Source organism: Camellia sinensis, chromosome 13 (genome assembly GCF_055761805.1).
Source record: "Camellia sinensis isolate YWXY chromosome 13, ASM5576180v1, whole genome shotgun sequence".
In the NCBI taxonomy this organism is placed as follows: domain Eukaryota; kingdom Viridiplantae; phylum Streptophyta; class Magnoliopsida; order Ericales; family Theaceae; genus Camellia; species Camellia sinensis.
In genome coordinates, this window is record NC_138973.1 from 99,287,108 (window position 1) to 99,307,241 (window position 20,134).

Below are 20,134 nucleotides of genomic sequence, written 5' to 3' on the forward strand. Positions count from 1 at the left end.
CTACCATCCTCACCTTAAAAAATGCTCCCCTGCCTAAAATCATCAGAGAAGTCAGAACAGCAGTAATTCTCACTCCCAACATTACCCCCTCAAAATCCCGATTGATGGCTGCAATTGAGCAAGATTTGTAAAACCTGCCTCATGCTAGGCCTATTCGAGGGAAGTGGGCTAGTGCAAATGATCCCAAGCTCGAAAACACAAGCCATTTCATACAAGTAATGAAGTTCTTTAATCTTCTCATCCAGGGCATCAACTATGTGGCTTCCTTCTTGATTGTAATATTGAAATGCCCAATCGGCAAGGCACATACCTTCATTTTCATCGTTGGCTTTCTTACCAGTAACTAGTTCTAGAAGGACAACACCGAAGCTATAGACATCAATCTTCTCATTCACTTTGCTTGTCCTAGCATACTCTGAAAGTCATAAATAATTTAAAATATGAATGTCAAAAATTAATGTAAAATAAAATTTAGAATTTTTTTAATTACAGCTTATAAGTTGACTGGTTTTTTTGTCTTATATTTCTTTGAGGTAATTTTTTTATTTTATACATTTTACATCAATCTAGACTAGACAAATCTAAAAAAAAAAATTAATTTTCAAAAAAAAAAAAATCATTAAAGACAAAAATGAATAAACTTTTTAGGTGTTTTTCAACAAAATTTAACTTGTTTTCATGTATAGTAGATTGTTTCAATATTTTTCCACATTTCCTTAATTTTTAACTCAGCTCCTAGCTAACTCTTAGTGTGATTTGGAACCAAGATTTTAAATTTTGGGGGAAAAAAAAAATTAGAGTTTGACTTATGTAACAAAATAAACTAAGTTTTTAATTTTTTTTAATTTAAATCATAATCTTTTGATTGTTTCAATCTAAATCATTTGTTTATTTTCGTTAAGGAAAATTGACGAAGAAAAAAATAAGTATTTTAGTCATTAAACTCAATGAAAAAATATATTTTAGATATTTTATAAAAACCTATATTGAATTTAATGAGTAAAACACAAATTACCATAGGTTTTGCTTAACGGAAATAGGTTGATAGTTTACATTGACAATAAATGAACAGATTATTGTTTAAATTGACAAAATTAAAAATTCAGGACATTTTTTATTACAAGGATCAAACTCTAGAGTTTTTTTTTTTTTTTTAATATTTTCTTACAAATATTTTCGTCCATCTCTACTAGGCAATCTTTAAAATTTTGAAAATTTTCCAAACATCTATTTAAAGAAAAAAGTAAACCTTTTCAGATTTTTTTGGACAAGATTTAACATATTTTTGTCTTTAAACCAATTTCAAAGAAACTTTTACATTTAAAATTTTTTTTAACTTAGCCCCTGCCAGCTCTGATCGCAATTTGCAATTCAGAGGTTTATTTTTTTAGTTATTTGAAAAATGTTATGAATGACAAAAATAAACCATTTTAAAAATAAATTAAAAAACGGTAAAAAAAAAAAAACGTCTAACTTTAATTTTTTTTTAAAATTTCATTAAATACGAAAATAAATTAAAAATAAATCAATTTATATGTTAATTACCTGGAGCAATGTAGCCAAAAGAGCCAATCACAGTTGACATCGTATTAGGCCCTCCATGCTTTACCAATATCTTGGCTAGGCCAAAATCTCCAACTTTTGCATTGAACTGAGAATCCAACAAAATATTGCTCGATTTCACATCTCAGTGAATTACTGAAGGTTTGCAATCATGGTGCATGTAGCATAGCCCTCGGGCAGCTCCCACGGCAATTTTCAACCGCTTAGGCCAGTCCAAGACAACACCGAGGTCTGAATCCGATATGCTTTGCCTCTTTTTTCCATGGAGCCAACTATCCAAGCTATGGTTTCCCAAATACTCATAAACAATAAGTTTTGTAGTCTCACTAGAAATGCAACTCAACAAATTCACTACGTTGGAATGGTGAATTGTGCCCAATATCTCAACTTCTGCTAGGAATTGCTTCTCCAGCTTTTGATCCAACTTGATATTCTGAATCCTCTTAACTGCTACAATTTCACTTGAACAGTTCAACTCAACACGATATAATTTTCCCGACCCACCACTTCCGATCACATTATTTTCAGTCAAATTTGACAAAATGTCTGACTCTTTGAAACTCAAATTCAATTTCTGGTAGTAAGTGAGCTCCCACTTGGAATCCGATTCGCAGCCCTTGGTTTTAATTAGGAAGAATGTGAGTAGCATAGCTGATGCAAGTAAGACTGTTGCTATACCTATGATTATAGCGAGAAGCCTGGAGAATAACTTGCTCGAGTTTTCAAATCTAGAAGAGCAGATCTCAAGGCCGAGTGATGGATTACTTGCACAAAGACCGGTGTTGTTCAAGAAGCTGGCATTGAAAAAAGTATTTTCAAACTCAGATGGGATTCTTCCAGTGAGACAGTTGGAAGACAAATTGAGGGAAGTTAGCTTTAAAAGGCCAATCTGAGTTGGAATTTGACCTGAGAACGCATTCCTTGACAAGTCCAAAACAGTGAGGCTTGGTAAAGAACCAAGTTTGGCAGGAATTGAACCCGAGAGTTGGTTTCGACTGAGATTCAGAGTGGTCAGCCACTTCCATGAGACAATATCTGATGGAAGATGGCCAGAAAATAGATTCCCATCGAGCAGCAGAGTTGTCAATTGAGAAAGTGTTGTCAATTCTTGGGGAATCGTACCAACAAAGAGGTTGTTACTTGCACTGAACACTGTTAAATGCTTCCAAGAAGACAACCCAGTTGAGATTTCACCGGAAAACTTGTTATTACTGATCTCGAGTCGTAATAAACTTGGTGCAAGTGTTCTTGGAAGGTGACCGGTAAAGGAGTTATCGCTAAGCATCAACAATGTCAGATTGGTTGATGTCCAGAGACCAGCTGAAATACTGCCAGAAAGGCGATTACCATTAACCCGAACAATCAACAAACTCGAACAATTGCCAAGTGAGTTAGGCAATTCACCACTCAAATTGTTATCATATGCCGCAATTCCTATTAGTCCACCATTAGCGCACAAGTACTCTGGCACCTTACCGGTGAAATGGTTCTGGGCGACATCAAACCCCTGAAGAATGGAATATTGCCCCAAGTCCGGTGGCAATGTTCCAGAGAGATTGTTGCTGGACAATGTTGCATATCTCAGTGATGGAAGGTGACTAATGCTTTCCGGTATCTCCCCCGAGAGTTGATTGGAAAATAGAGACAAAACTGACAACTCTGTTAGTGTACCAAAATCATCCGGAATTGTTCCTGTCAAGTTGTTTTCGGATAAATCGAATTCCTCCATCTTCAAAGCTTCAATGAGCTGAGGAATTGGTCCGGACAAGTGATTTTTGAAGAGATATACTATTGTTAAATTCTTCAGCAGAAGCAAACCACTCGGAATTGTACCAGTCAAGTTATTGTTTGACAAGTCCAATTCCTCGAGCTCTGCTAAAATCCCAATTGTTTCCGGGATTTCACCGATCAAACTTGAATCTTTGATCAATAGTTGTTTAAGTTTCCTCAACTGGGTAAAGGTGGATGATATCGCCATCGGTGCAAATTCATTGTCCGACAGCTCCAGCATTTCGAGCCTTGACAGATTGCCAATTTCTGGCGGGAAAGAGCCGTTAAACTCATTTAGATAAAGCCGAAGGGTTGTGAGCTCCGGAAACCGCCCGATGGCTGCTGGGATATCGCAGGTGAAGTTGTTGCCGCTGAGGTTGAAGGTCCGGAGATGAGTTGACAACCGGTCAACATCGCCTGGAATGCAGCCCACGAACAAGTTTTGGGAGAGGTCTAAATGTTCAAGCTTGGTACAGTTGTAGAGAGCCGTAGGGAAGGGTCCGGGGATGTAATTGTGTTGGACCATTTTAATATCTTATATTTATTTATTGGTTTATCTTTTTCATAATGGGGTTTTATTTCTTTGGTAACCTCTTGGTCATAAATGGAGGTTAAATAGAATTCATGAACCTGGTTAATGGTCATTATTTTGGTGTAACCATTTTCTTGTTTAATGGTCATTATTTTTGGTGTAACTGTAAGGTCCTTATAGCCTATATATATAGTCTACTCTTTTCTATCTATAGAGATAAGCTATTTTCTATACAAGAGAGATTACTAGCAAAGAAGGGTGTTTTATTGGTGGAGCTTTGGGTTCACCATCTTGTGCAGAGTTGGCCTGAACCATACGACAAGTGGTCGGGCTGTTGTATCCTGGAGGGGACAAGTCATAGTGTTATGACTGCTGCATCGGTATTTGGATTCTTCCTACCGCAGTGGGCTTGATCTCCTTAAAGAAAACGAGATATCCGTGCCTCAGCCTGATCTATTTGTATCTCATTTTCTTTGCATCATTTATCAATAATATTGTTTAGTTTCTGGTATTTTCTCCAACAATTTTAAGGAGATCAAACATGGAACAAGTACCAGAAAAAACCAATGATGGAATTGGAGATCTCAACAAACCTTTCAAGTTCAAAGGAGTTCATTTTAAGAGGTGGAAAGGAAAAGTTCTTTTTTACTTTAGCCTTTTGAAAGTTGCATATGTTCTTACAGAAAAGAATCCGAACAAAATCCCAACCGAAGAGATGAATGATGAAGACTACGAGGCAAAAGTGGCTTCTTATAATACAGATGAGTATAAATGTCGCTTTTATCTCTTAAATTGCCTTGCTGATCAATTTTATGATTATTACTATGACACCACTTACACTTTGTCTTCTATTAATTTATGGCATGCTCGCTTGTGTCATATAAATAGTAAATATGTGGGAATCATGAGTAGTTTAGAATTAATTCCTAAAGTGACAAAAATTTTTGAGAAATGTGAAGTTTGCAGTAAAGCAAAAGTTACAAAGAGGCCTCATAAAAGTGTTGAAAAAAATACCGAATTGCTAGAATTATTTCATACTGATTTGTGTGAGTTTGAAGGAATTTTAACTCGGGGTGGTAACCGATATTTTATCACTTTTATTGATGATTTTTCAAAATATACAAACGTATATTTATTAAAAAATAAAAGTGATGCTTTTGAGAAATTTAAAGAATTCCTTCTTGAAGTGGAAAATCAATTCGGTAAAAAGATTAAAAGAATTAGAAGTGATAGAGGCCGGGAGTATGAATCTCTAGGATTCAACTCTTTTGTTCAGTCATTGGGAATTATTCATGAGACTACTCCACCATATTCACCTTCATCAAATGGCGTAGCTGAAAGAAAAAATAGAACGTTAATTGACTTGACGAATGCTATGCTTATTGATTCAGGTACTCCCTCAAATTTTTGGGGTGAGGCTATTTTGACAGCTTGCCATGTGATAAATAGAGTGCCACACAAAAAGACTAAAATTGTCCCTTATGAGTTGTGGCGAGGGCATAAACCAAATTTAGGTTATTTGAGGGTTTGGGGTTGTTTAGCTTTTGTGAGGCTTGCAGATCCTAAACGACCTAAATTGGGTGAACGGGCTACCACTTGTGTTTTTCTTGGATATGCGTTGCATAGTACAGCTTATAGATTTTTTGATATGGAAAATAATATTATTTTTGAATCAGGTGATGCTATTTTTCATGAAAATAAATTTCCTTTCAAATCTAGAAATAGTGGGGGTCAAATAATATCTGAAAATATTTTTAGCTCTTCTACTCCTTCTCAAGTTTTTCAAGAAAAAGAAAATTTTCAAATTCAACCAAGAAGAAGTAAACGAGCTAGAGTTGAAAAAGATTTTGGCCCTGACTATTATCTTTACAATGTGGAAGAAATTCCTCATACGGTACAAGAAGCTTTATTATCACCTGATGCTATTTTCTGGAGAGAGGCTGTAAATGATGAGTTAGACTCACTACTTTCAAATAAAACATGGAAGTTAGTGGATTTACCTCCAGGTTGTAAAACTATTGGGTGTAAATGGGTCCTTCGTAAAAAACTTAAACCGGATGGAACTATTGATAAATATAAAGCGAGGCTTGTCGCTAAAGGTTTTAAGCAACAAGTTGATCTTGATTTCTTTGATACTTTTTCTCCGGTTACTAGAGTAACATCCATCAGACTGTTGATTGCAGTGGCTACAATTCATGATTTAAAAATTCATCAAATGGATGTAAAAACAGCATTTTTAAATGGAGATCTAGATGAGGAGATTTGTATGGACCAACCTGAAGGCTTTGTGGAGCCTGGCCAAGAAAGCAAAGTGTGTAAGCTAACTAAATCCCTTTATGGTTTAAAACAAGCTCCTAAACAGTGGCATGAGAAATTTGATTCCTGCATGCTTGAGAATGGCTATAAGACTAATGAATGTGATAAGTGCATATATTATAAAACTTGTGAGAATGCACATGTGATTATTAGCCTATATGTGGATGATCTACTTATCTTTGGCTCTAATTTGCATATTATAAATGAGACTAAAAATATGCTTAATAGCCACTTTGATATGAAAGATCTTGGTGAAGCTAATTTTATTTTGGGAATTAAAGTTACCAAGACTGAGGATGGCATTTTTCTTGATCAGTCGCATTATGTTGAGAAAATGTTAAAGAAATATAATTTTCTAGACTGTAAACATGTTGCTACTCCTTTTGATGCAAGCATACACTTATCTGTTGTAACAAATGAAAAAGAAGTGATTAATCAAAAGGAATATGCTAGTATGATTGGTAGTTTGAGATATGCTACTGACTGTACTAGACCTGACATTGCATATGCTGTTGGAGTACTTAGCAGGTTTACTAGCAAACCAAGTCGAGATCATTGGCTAGCCATGGGAAGAATTATGAGATATTTATTTGGAACAAAAAATTATGGTTTGTTTTATAACAAGTATCCTGCGGTACTTGAGGGATATAGTGATGCCGATTGGAACACTTTGTCAGGTGATTCTCTCTCTACCTCGGGTTTTATTTTTACCTTGGGTGGTGGTGCTATATGTTGGAAGTCTAAAAAACAGACGATAATTGCTAATTCTACAATGGAAGCTGAGCTTATAGCGTTAGCTTCAGCATGTGAGGAAGCGAATTGGTTAAGAGATTTGTTACATGAAATTCCTTTTTGGGAAAAACCAATTCCTCCTGTGTTAATTCATTGTGATAGCACTGCTGCTATTGGTAGAGTGAACATTCATTTTTATAATGGTAAATCCAGACCTATTAGAAGGAAACACAGTAATGTGAGATCCTATTTGAGTAATGGCATCATAACTGTGAATTATGTAAGATCTTGTGATAATCTTGCGGATCCATTAACCAAGGCCTTGGCGAGAGATAGGGTCTGGAATACATCGAGGGGGATGGGTTTGAAGCCTATAAAATCAAAAACCATGTATGAGGATACCCAACCTAGGGACCAGAGATCCTGTAACTAGGTTCAATGGGAAGAACGAATCATATGGTGGTTGTAAAAATGCACTCTTTAATATTTTGTTATCCATCCCTATGATGTAAGTGCATTTGTCCTGTAATGTTGGAGGGTTGAGTTTTTATACTCTTAATGAAATTCTGTAGCTCTTGTTGAGTGGGGTGTGTAAATTACAGGAACATCCTTGACAGATTTCACCTATGTGAGCATGAAAGTGGGGCCGCTTTCTATGAGAACTAGGCTTATTCTCAAATATGCTCATGAAAACTGGGATTAGCACAAGGCCGTAATGTGCTGGCTATTAAAGCTCATGTCAACACCTGGACTATTATGTGTGAGCAGTAATACTTTATTTCCCCTAAGCAGTCATAGTTCAAGTCTGAGACCACTACTGACTCTGGAGTAGAGGTTGTTGTTTCACTAATGAAGGTTCAATGCAGAGCACACCTTCATGATGCATACTAATCTATCTTTGTTTGGTAATCTCTCTTATTTTTATTTTTATCCTTGTTGATATTAAAATGAGTGGGGGATTGTTGGACCATTTTAATATCTTATATTTATTTATTGGTTTATCTTTTTCATAATGGGGTTTTATTTCTTTGGTAACCTCTTGGTCATAAATGGAGGTTAAATAGAATTCATGAACCTGGTTAATGGTCATTATTTTGGTGTAACCATTTTCTTGTTTAATGGTCATTATTTTTGGTGTAACTGTAAGGTCCTTATAGCCTATATATATAGTCTACTCTTTTCTATCTATAGAGATAAGCTATTTTCTATACAAGAGAGATTACTAGCAAAGAAGGGTGTTTTATTGGTGGAGCTTTGGGTTCACCATCTTGTGCAGAGTTGGCCTGAACCATACGACAAGTGGTCGGGCTGTTGTATCCTGGAGGGGACAAGTCATAGTGTTATGACTGCTGCATCGGTATTTGGATTCTTCCTACCGCAGTGGGCTTGATCTCCTTAAAGAAAACGAGATATCCGTGCCTCAGCCTGATCTATTTGTATCTCATTTTCTTTGCATCATTTATCAATAATATTGTTTAGTTTCTGGTATTTTCTCCAACAAATTGTACTGGAGATCAATGGCGGTGAGGTTTTTGAGGTCACAAATGAACGGTGGGATTGGCCCGGTGATGGTTTTGTCGATGAGGGAAAGTCCGGTGACGGAGCCATTGGAGCAGGTGATCTCAGGCCAATTACAGTGGGTGGAGGAGTTGGAGTTTGGTGGTGATGGTGTCCAGTGGTTGATGGAGGGTGGATTGGACCAGTGTCGTTTGAGTCTGAGTCGGATTGTTTGTTCTGAATCAGTAGATTGGGAGTTTCCATGCAAGGGCAGGATGAGGAGTGGGAGGGCGAACATGGAGAGAAGGATTTGAAAAGATGTTGTTGGGGTTATTTTGGACATTTTAGAGGTGGGTTTCGCGGGTTTTTATGGGTGAAACTTAGCTTGGGAAGTGCTAGTGATAGGTGTTTCATAACTTGAAGCTGCTGGTTGGTTTTATAATGTGATCAGGTGAGCCAGAGTCAAGTTATGTCAATGGCTAAAGAGACAAAACTTGCCCGTCTGTGTTAGGGCGGGTAGTTCCACTTTGATTATTTGAATAGTTGATTTTATAAAGTATTTTTTTATATATTATTTATGAAAAAATTAAATCTATTTGATAATCGTAATTTTATTTTTTTTATCTCATTTTTTCTGATAAAATAAACGACAAATATGCTTTTCAATAGGGAATAGTTATGACTTTGATTATAACCTATAGAGGTATTAGTTAAGACTTGATTATGAGTTGATTATACATATTGTCATATTAAGGGGTTGTTTGGAATGACCTAAATAAGTGTACATTTTATCTTTTTACGAAAAGATGTGTAGAAAAGTAGAGAAGTGATGTGATGAAAAAAAGATAAAAAGATGGATTCTTTATCATATGCCAAACTTGGCCTAATTATGACTCAATGCGATGTTGATTGTGACATTATTTTGGTCATGATCTAAAAACTCTTTGATTATATTATAACTCTTTTTGTTTTTAGCTATGACTCTCATATAATTGAGTTACGATATTTGTAATAATCAAACTTACAAATGTCATAATTTGTGTATCGTACCATAGCATTAACCTTTTGAAAATAGACGATTTATTCTTTTGGAGACAAACACAATAAAATTAAAATGTTATGATCATTAAATTGACTTAATTTTTACTAGGAATGATATATATAGAAAAACCATACTAAATGAATGGTTCGGATTATCGAAATCAAGACTAGACCTAACATGACGGCCAAGTTCAAATTTTATACATATTTTGTTTAAGGTTTGGCTTTTCTCAAGTTCAAATTAGAACTTTAGAAAACTTAAGGGATTTGTAGGGCCAACCATGAGTTCTTTTTGGATTATCCGAGCTTCAATTTGTAAGGTCTTTTGTTTATATCATCTATTAAAAAAATTAAATTGATTTAATAATGTAGTGTTATTATTTTATCTTATTTATCTCTTAAAAAAAAATTATTTTTAGAAACATATTTTTAGTTCATTAGTTTATTATTTAATGTGTCAATATTTTATTAATAATAAAATTAGGAAAATTACTCACCACTGATAGTATGAAAAATTATTTACAAAATAATAATAAACATTATAAACATTAATAATTAAAATGATAAACATTTTCACTAATATATAATAATTTTTAAAAATCTCTCCTTTGAATGATAATTTTCTCAATAAAATACACAAAAGTAATGTAACTCATCCACATCAGAGGTGAGCACACGTTGGAGTACGGGTGAATGAAGTTTGGGTTGGGTTGAGTGATATTCCATTCGCCATTCGTCTAAAATTAGGTGGATTGTAAAAATTCAATCTGTATCCTTTTACTGGTTTGGCAGATGCCTATTGAGCAAGCCGTGTGTATTGGGGGATGGATACGATTGATCTAGTGGTTTGGACTTTACAAATTTTAGGCATTTTTTTGAATTGTAATTCATAATTTTTACATCCTGCCCTTGCATGAATATTTTAAAAAATATGCATTATTTGTCTATAATAGGCCATGGCACTACGCATGGATATTTTTAAGATATTGCTATCTATTTTCACGAAAATATAGATTTTATTATTTATACTCTATTGTTACTTGTTAGCAGTTTCTTTCTTTCTTTCTTTTATTTTTTTTTAAAGCTCAGCTAAGTTAATTAATTTGTTAACATTAGACTATTTATAATTTTTCTTTTTATAAAATCATTAATAACATCAAAACAATTAATTTATATAATGTAAGAAATCTTTCGTTATGATGATATTTACAATTTATGAGTGCGAAAAAATAAATAAGTAAAATTTTATATTGTATTATTTGTGTATGTAATATATATGCAATATGACCTAACAATCTAAATTACTTTAATATCATTTAATGGTTAATAATTTATATGTAAATTTAATATTTTATATATGGGAAAATTACCAACACCCCCATCGATGTTTGACTAAAATACGGATTCCCCCTTGAGGTTGAGACATTACATCTCTCCCCCTGAGGTTTATATTTGCATAACAAATTGCTCCCTCATTTGTTATGCAAATATAAACCTTAGGGGGTAATTTGTAATTTTTCAAACCTCAGAGGGAATCTGTATTTTAGTCAAACCTCGAGGGGGTGTTGGTAATTTGCCCTTTACATTTACATATATAATTCGGGTTACAGGCTACTTAGATTGTTTGATATTTTTACTCAAGCCCGCTCAAATTTAATTCAGATTTTTGTTCAAACTTATAACGAATTTAAAAATATTTTTTCCAAGCCTTAAAAAATTTCAAGCTGAACTTAAGTTATTTGGATTAACCTCGCCCAAATTACACCTCAGATCTATGAAATAACTTTTTGTGATGGAGATGTGCAAGTTGTGAGAAACAAGAAAAATGAATAACGGAAGGACAAAAAAACGTAAATTATGTAAATGGTCCCTATAGTTTATACGATATGCTAATTTAGTTCATATTGTTTAATTTACTCGATTTTATCCCTTAACTTAATGGATTGTGTTATATTGGTCCAATAAATAACGGCTGTTAAGTTTGATGGGCTGAAAGTTGTCACGTGCTCAAATGACTTGCCAATTTGGCCCCTGTAGTTTACACAATGTAACAATTTAGTACCCATTGTTTTAATTTGTTCAATTTTTACAAGGACCAAACTGACATATCGTGTAAACTACATGGACCAAATTGATACATCGTTTGAGTTTCCGTCCACCAAGCATAACGGCTATCATTTATTGGACCAATATGACACAATCTGTTAAATTAAAGGATAAAATCGAACAAATTAAAATAACATGGACCAAATTGACACATTATGTAAACTATATGGACCATTTACATAATTTGTTCAAAACAAAATTCCCCAAAACACTACAAAGGGCGCTATAGGAAAACATGACAGAGGATAACAACTTTGCTAATGTGGTGAAATTTTATTATTTTTATATTACTCATTTGATTTTTAAAAATTTATTATTTAAGATATATCAAGATCAATGTTAAATACAAAATAATTTTTTAGTGAAACAACTGTGTATAACACTGTTATGCGAAATTGATAAAATATTAATTAAAACTAGGAAAAATTTAGAAAAACCTCAGTTTCGTACAGTTAAAAAAAGTAATATTTTAGTTTTACAAATTTTTTATTCTATATTGTTCGTTGATCTCATTAGATAGGTTCCAGAAATATAAATTTTATTAAACACAAATGGAAAAATTATACCGATAATCCTTATGTTTTGCTCTTTGTGTCATTTTGGTCTCTACACTTTCAATTGGCTCACTTTTAACCCTTAATTTTAAATTTTGTATCGATTTGGTCCAATTGATAATATCGTTAGCTTTTTTAAGAAAAATTATCACTAAATTGGTTCAAGTGACATGTGACACTTGTTTGCGTATTTTTCATAAAAAAATGTTAAAAATTGCAATCAATCGGACCAAATTAAAAAAAATTCACAAATTCATGATCAAAATCAAGCTAAATGAAATTACAAGAACCAAAATGACACAATCATCAAAGTACTAGGACTATCATCATAACTTGCCCACATGTATATAATAAAAGTTTGGACAAATTATAATAGTAGTCCCTAAATTTTGTTGCTTGTATCATTTTAGTCCCTATAATTTCAATTGACTCAATTTTGATCATTAATTTTAGATTTTGCATTAATTTGATCCAATAGATAATATCGTTAGGATTCTTAATGGAAAATTATTATTGAATTTGTTGGGTTTAAGTCATTGAATTAATTAAATTTACAATTGTTGCTAAAACCATGACGCATCCCGCTCATGTGCGTATTTTCAAAACAAAAATACTAACAATTAGAATCAATTGGACTAATTTGAGACAAAATAAAAAATTCATAGTAAAAAATTGAGCCAATTAAAATTACAGGGACCAAAATGAGATAAGGCCCTAATATAAGGATTAGCAGTGTAATTTATCCTAAAAACTTTGAAACAACAAAAATAAAAGTAAATATCACATCAGCTTCTTGAAGTATGGTCACTTTGCTAGAAGAAGCTATTTAGGCCTCATTTGGGAATTGGCTATCCTAGTTGACCTTTTGATTTTTACCCAAAAAAAAAAATAAGCAAAAAAGTAAAAAGAATGATGTAACAACTTGTAGTGACTTTTTGACTATTTCATTCTATTGGGGTATAATTAGATGGTGTCATAGGAGAGTTGTGATTGGTAAGAGAGTGGGGCTAGGGATGGTCACAGATGGAGTTCGTAGTAATCCATCCCCGCGTCATATCATATCGGGGGTGGGGCAAATTGAGAGATGGCAGTGGCGATGGTAGGAACGAGCGCGCAATAGTAGACGGGTTAATTTTATAAATCGTAGATTGAAAATATTAATACAAATTATAAATAACATAGTATATTAAAGTTAATGGTCTATAGTTAATGAGAATTATAAGATATAAGATAAAAAATTAAATGAGTAAAAATTAATATCAAGTATAATATTTTAGTGTTTTAATTTTATTATAAAGAAAAAGTTAAATTATATATAGTATATAAATATATTGAATAAATATAATAGGGGGTGGAAGTCGAGTAGAATGGTACAAGGGAAGTAAAACCCATCCGCGTCTCAATTCCTCATCAGGGCGGGAAAAACCTATGTGAGGCCAGACGCGACAAGAGAAAATGACCATCTCTACCCATAATTTTTTGTTAAGACATGATGTTTGGTGATTGATGAATAACATTGCCACATAATGCCCTTAGAGAGCCCAATAATTTTTTGCTATTAACATATATTTGCATATGTGGATAATTCTTGAAAAAATATGAACTAACTACCTTTATTGGGATAAAATCTATTGAGACCTAACCTCCAATAGTTTTGTAAAATAGGACTTGTCATTAAAATGTTGGATATTTTTGTCTTACGCTTTAAAAAGTATCTATAGTAGCGATAGCCCATATCGTGTAAACTCATCCAATATTCCATCATAGTTAATTGAATTCGAGTATACCACAAAGACCTAAGCAAGTGCCCATGCGTGGGCACCCACTAGATGTTTGATAATTTAACCCACTAAAATGGTTGTTGATGTGCCTTGTAGACATATAATTTTGTTGTAAGTTTGTGAGGGTGCGTTTCGAATTTATTATTGTTTATAGTGTAGGATTTGTTGAATAGATTATTCGTAAAAAAAATTCAAGTTATTTAGACATCTATAACTCATAATAAGACCACGTTTATATTTAGGAAAAATAAACGATTAGTATGATTTTGATAATTTCTTAGTGTAATTATTCGGCTTGATGATGAGATTATATTTGTCCAATTAATTTTATTTTTATATGAAAGATATAATCAATGAACTTAGAATATGAACAGATCAAATTATCAAAATATAGTCCAAACAAGCCTTACAAAGTATGACAGCACGGTGCTATCACATCATTCACCTCAAATCTACTAAAATGGCTAATTATTATCATTTTTAAAGATCGTATCACATTGTCTATCTAATGATCTAAATCAACCGCATTGTGACAGAATTTATGAGTAGCACATAGGAATATTATATAAGACAATAATAACTCACTTTGTGTTTATTACAATTGTTTATTAACTGAAAACACCACATCAACAATAATGTAGACTATTTACTAATCTATCTATATTATTATATTAAGTAAACTCATTTTTTGATTTTTTGAAACTTTTACTATGTGACATTTAGATAATAAATAAATAAATAAATAAATAAATAACTACTCTATAATAAATTTCCACTCCACGACATTCTCCAAATAACTACTCTACAATAACTTTTTCTCTTCTCCAATAATTTACTTTTATCATTTTTCTATTTTACTAATTTTTTTTATTTTTATTTCTTCATCTCTTTCTACAATGGTTTTCTCTTTTAAAGAAAGTATAAAACTGTTTGATTGAATTATGGCAAAGGAAGTACAAACCATTATAAGACTATCTTTTGTTTTGTTTTGTTTTGTCTTTTTTTTATTTTTGTTTTTCTATTTTTTTTACTTTCATGATAAGTGATCGAATAGTTTTCAATTTTTATATTATCAACGACTAAATTATTTATTTATTTATTGGTATAAATTTTAGAATAAACTACTGTAACGCCCTCAAAATTAACCCATTATAAATCATTGACATGCATTATTTAAAGAAGACAATTTATTAATTCATTCATCAGAGTATTACTAAATAAAGCATTACATGTAACATCGAATAAAATGCCCTACAGGCTTACATCTTTCCAAGCCAACACTTGGATACAAAAATATGAGTTCTAACTCAATACAAGAAAAGCCCTAGGCTTGAATGTTTACATGTACTAATAATTAAAGACAATTAACTAAAGGTAGTCTTCTCCAATCCAGAAACCAAACCCTCCCAAGCTAAGTCCTTGGAGGTAGTTTATCACCTGAACCTGAAAATGATGTTCCCATAAAGGGTGAGCCACAGCCCAGTAGAAATATACTAAACCACTTATAAGCAATGAATAAAGCAATAGCATTCAACAGATAGTTAACCAAGATAATCAATTACTTCATTTTATAGTCTCATGACACTATTGTCTAAGATACGTTTTACTTTCCAATTTTATCAACATGGCTCAGAACCTGGCCAAACTTACATCAGTGAATCACATATATAATATTCACATCCTTCCAATATCAACAAAACAAATGAGACTCAAGCTCAATCAAACACTTCATACTTCCAGATTGATACACATTTTAGTGCTGTATCAATAAAACACTTCTATATAAATAAGCACACATAAAAGTGATGCTAATGGAGTCCATCCCCTATCTCCTCCCAAAAAAAATCCGGTTTAGAGGTCCATCCCCTATCTTCCCCTAAACCGTGGAGTACATCCCCTATCTCCTCCCACACACAAAACAATGTATGCAAATGCAATGCTCAATCAATACACGTATTTTCTGTATCAATGCCATAGTCAAAATTAATGACTTAACCAATGTGATTAGTTTCAGTTATTTCTAATCCACATGCAATGTCTACAACAATCACGACTATCCTCCACCGATAGCCCAAAACAGTTATTTCTAAACTGAAAATAACTATGTCAACAATTCAATAGACAAATGATACCAATTACCCAATTACGCCATTTAATCAATGAATTTCCCCAATTCCATGAATTTAACCCTCTTTTCCCAATTCCATGAATTTCTTATACAAATTATCTCAATAATACAACTAGGGTTTTTTCCCGAAATTTACCAAAGTATCCCCAACATATCAAAATACCAAAACTTAGAACAAAACCTATAAAATGAAGTAGGAAATCCCTACCTTGAAGCGAAGAATTCGAATAGAGAAGATGACGAAAACCAAAGTGCTCCAAACCCAAGATTGTTCAGATTAAACGGAAGCCCTCGACCCACTCTATCTTTTTAACAAAGGACTTAGGGTAGAAATACACTCTAAGTAGATCAAACCTAAGAGAGAAGGTGTGTAGGGAGAGGAAGAAGACGGTTCTAGGGTTTTAAGATCAAAAAGGAGATGAAAAATGATCCAGAAAGTCGGATCTCGGACTTTTATACCAGTCGCCCCGCTCGAGCGTGGAAACCCCCGCTCGAGCGCCACTCACAGACTCCCGCTCGAGCGGCCCAACTCCCGCTCGAGCGGCGAATGCACACTCCCAGAAGTTTTTGCAGACAGGTCCCCGCTCGAGCGCCCAACTCCCCGCTCGAGCGTCACTCACGACTTCCCGCTCGAGCGTCCAATACCCCGCTCGAGCGGCCAACACTACACAGGACATACTGGATGGTTGTATTCCCCGCTCGAGCGTCCAAACCCCCGCTCGAGCGGACAAGCAAAAATCTGGGCAACTAAACTTGGTTCCTAAGCTCAACCAACCTGAAACAAACCTGCCCAACACATCCTATAATTCCAAAAGAGAAAATAAAGGACAACTACAACAATTATACAATGACAGAATCTACGGAACCTAAGTCCGGATACAATAATCAAATGGAAAAAGACCGGGGTCGCTATAACTACTAATAGGTCCTAACCGTTAGAATTAATTCTCATCGAGTCTTATTAAAAATAAGTCCTACTAAATCATCGTTAAAAATAAATTTTTGTCATGATTTTTTGCATATATCGCTAAGAATTGACAATTAGTGACTTTTTCTTGTCACGGTTTTTATAAATTGTCGCTAAAACTTACTATTAGTAATATCTTTCTGTGATGAATTTTTTCAATTGTCGCTAAAAGTTGAAAGTTAGTGACTTTTTTGTGATGATTTTTTTTTTTAACTATCACTAAAACTTATAATTAGGGACATTTTTTGTGACAATTTTTGAACTGTTGCTAAAAATTAACAATTTGTAACTTTTTTGATAGTGTTTGATGAAAAACGTCATTAATTCTCACAAGACTTATTAGACAATAAGTACATCTATTAGGGCCTACACGTAAGTCCTCCTAAATTTTGTTTATTTTTTTCTTCCTCTCCTTTTACTATAATTCTATTACATCATTTTTTTTTTAATATTTTCATTTTTCAGAGAAGGCGATTAAGTTTGCTAAAGATGCCCAAATGGATCGAAGAAAAACGAGAAATTGAGGAAGAAAGAGATGTAATAAAAGAAGAACAGATATTAGGTTTAGAGATTAAAAAAGAGGTTTTTTGGGGCCAAAATTCCAAAGTTTTGATTGGGTTTGCAGAGGAAGAACAAAAGTATTCGTATTCGTATTCCTTTTTTTTTCTTTTTTTTTTCGAGGTTGTTTTACACAAATTTATACAATTTTTTCTTTTTCTTTTTTCTTCTTCCAAAGGTTGTCTTACAACTTATATACATAATTTATTTTTTTTCTAGATTGTTTTACAACTTTGTGTTATTCAAAAGAAATAACTTTTCAAGTAGTTACTTATCAATATTTATCTTTTGTTTCTCTTAATTGTAAGTGATCTAAGACTGTTGGATTTTTTTTTTCTTTTTTTCTTTTTTTTTTGTTAAAAAAAAATTCTCAATGACTATAGTGACCCCGGTTTTGCCCCGGCCTTCATTGTGTTCCGGACTCGGGATCCGTGGTTGAATATTGTATCCATGTCTTGTTTTTTCCCTTTGACTCTTTGCATTTGAGTTTTGGAACTTGTTGGACGAGTTTGGAACAGGTTGGTTGTTAGTTGGTCTAGATTGTTGTTGCCCAGATTTTGCCTACTTCGCTCGAGCGAGCCTTGTGTAATTTTCTTCTTCGCTCGAGTGAGGTTTCTTGCGCTCAAGCAAGCTTTGAGGGTTCTCAGGTTTCCTTCCCAAACGCAGCATTTCTGGGAAGATGAAGTTTTTCACTCGAGAGAGGCTTCTTGCACTCGAGCGAGGGTGTGCGTCTGTTATACTTTTGAAGCTTTGCATTTTATGCTCAAGCGATGCTTCTTGCGCTCGAGTGAGGTCACTTGTAGAGTTTGGTTGCTCGAGTGACAACTCTTTCGCTCGAGCAAGGGTCGCGTATATCAATTCGCATCAGAGGAGTTTTACATCACTTTTTGAATCTCTTTTTGCTAAAAACCCTAGATCGGCTGTCTCTCTCTCTCTAAAGTACTCTCTCTCGACAAATACTCCATGATCTAAGGGTCTCTCCACCCTACTCCCTTTGATAAAGAGTTAGAGCATCTTGTGAGCTTCCTCTTGGTCCGGGCAAAATCAAATTTGGCCACTTTTGAGTTTCTTCTTTATCTCCTTTGAGCTTATACACTTGAGGTAGGGATATTCTACACTTTAGTATGGTTTTTAACCTAGGTATTTGATGTTATGTATAAATGGTGGGATTTGGGAGTGATTTGGGTAAACTAGGGTTTGGGTACAAATTAAAAGAGGGGTTTTCCATGTTGGGTTGTAAAATGACTTTGGGGCTTTGAATATGTAGCTCTCTTCTAATTAAATAGGAAATTTGGCCTTGGGGTTGACATTTGAGAAAAAGGGAAATTTGTCCTAATTTGGGTTAAATAATTCATCTTGTACATATAAAGAAATTGATATGGAAAAATATGAAATTGGATGGGTATCTAGATGAATGGTGTAGTTGGGTTTGTTAAATCACTCACCTATGGAAATTTGATAAATTATCTGTTTAATAGATTGTATATCTGTTTAGAAATATCTGTTTTGGGCTATTAGTAGAGGATAGCTATGATTGTTGTAGAAACTGCATGAGGATTAGGTAAATTAAAACTAATCATATGAATTATGTCATTGAATGTGACGGTTTGACTAAATTGTTGAATATGTGAATTTGGTAGTCATTATGTATGACACGTACTTAAATACATTGTATATGTATTATTGTTAGAGAGAAGATAGGGGATGTACTCCATTGCAAATTAAGTTGGGCGGAGTGCCTAGGGTGAAAGTCTCGAAATCATATATATATATGTGCCGATTCCCTCGGATGAGAATTCCGTAAAATAGCAAGAAAATCGAAGTTTTTGAATAATTGTTGCTATTGAAGTGTTAACAAATGAGTTGTAGTCTCGTTTGGGGTTGTTTAGACAACAAGGGACTATATCTGTGAGTTGATTAGAATAAATGAATGGAAATGGAATGAGATATTATTGTCATTATTGATTGGTTACGAAAATGGGTTGGATGGTTTTAAGTATTGAACATTTATCTAATGCTCATATCTTAGTTAAATTTCATACATTGCGTTAGTATATCTTTATTGGGCTTTGGCTCACCCTACTTAGGAAACCATTTTCAGGTATAGGTGACATGCCACCTCCAAGGGCATAGCTGGGGAGGACGTGGGGCTGACGACTCTATTTTTGTTGTTCTTCTTTTCGTATTAAGTGCTTATTCAAGGCGAGGGCTTTACTTGTATAGAGCTTAGGACTCTTTTGTTGTAACCAAGAGATATCTTGGAAAGGTGTAAGCCCGTAGGGCATTTATTTTGTTATTAACAATTAGTGTTACATGCTGTAATTTCAGAATGAACATTTATGAAAGTGTAATGCATGGAACACATTTTGTAATATAAACTCTGATAGATGAATGTGTAACCTTTTCTATATATTCATAGATCTTGTGTGTGGTTTATTTATATCCCTTTTTAGGGCGTTACAACTTGGTATCAGAGCGTACCGGGTTTGAATACTTTGGGTACGTGGGAAGTGGTTAGTACCACAATGGGTTTGTCTCGCTTGTTAGAGACTTAAGTATGGATGATATGTGCTTATATGATAACATGCT

The 20,134-nt window shown here is 33.7% G+C and overlaps 1 protein-coding gene across 1 annotated transcript; it reads right to left on the reverse strand.

The window, feature by feature from the left end:
* On the reverse strand, window positions 1-8,801 carry LOC114323976 (uncharacterized). The gene is given in 3 exon segments (XM_082902974.1): window positions 1-415; window positions 1,546-3,849; window positions 8,417-8,801. Coding segments are annotated over 3 exon segments (2,967 nt in total). The 5' UTR covers window positions 8,754-8,801; the 3' UTR covers window positions 1-89.
* Window positions 8,802-20,134: the final 11,333 nt, after the last annotated feature.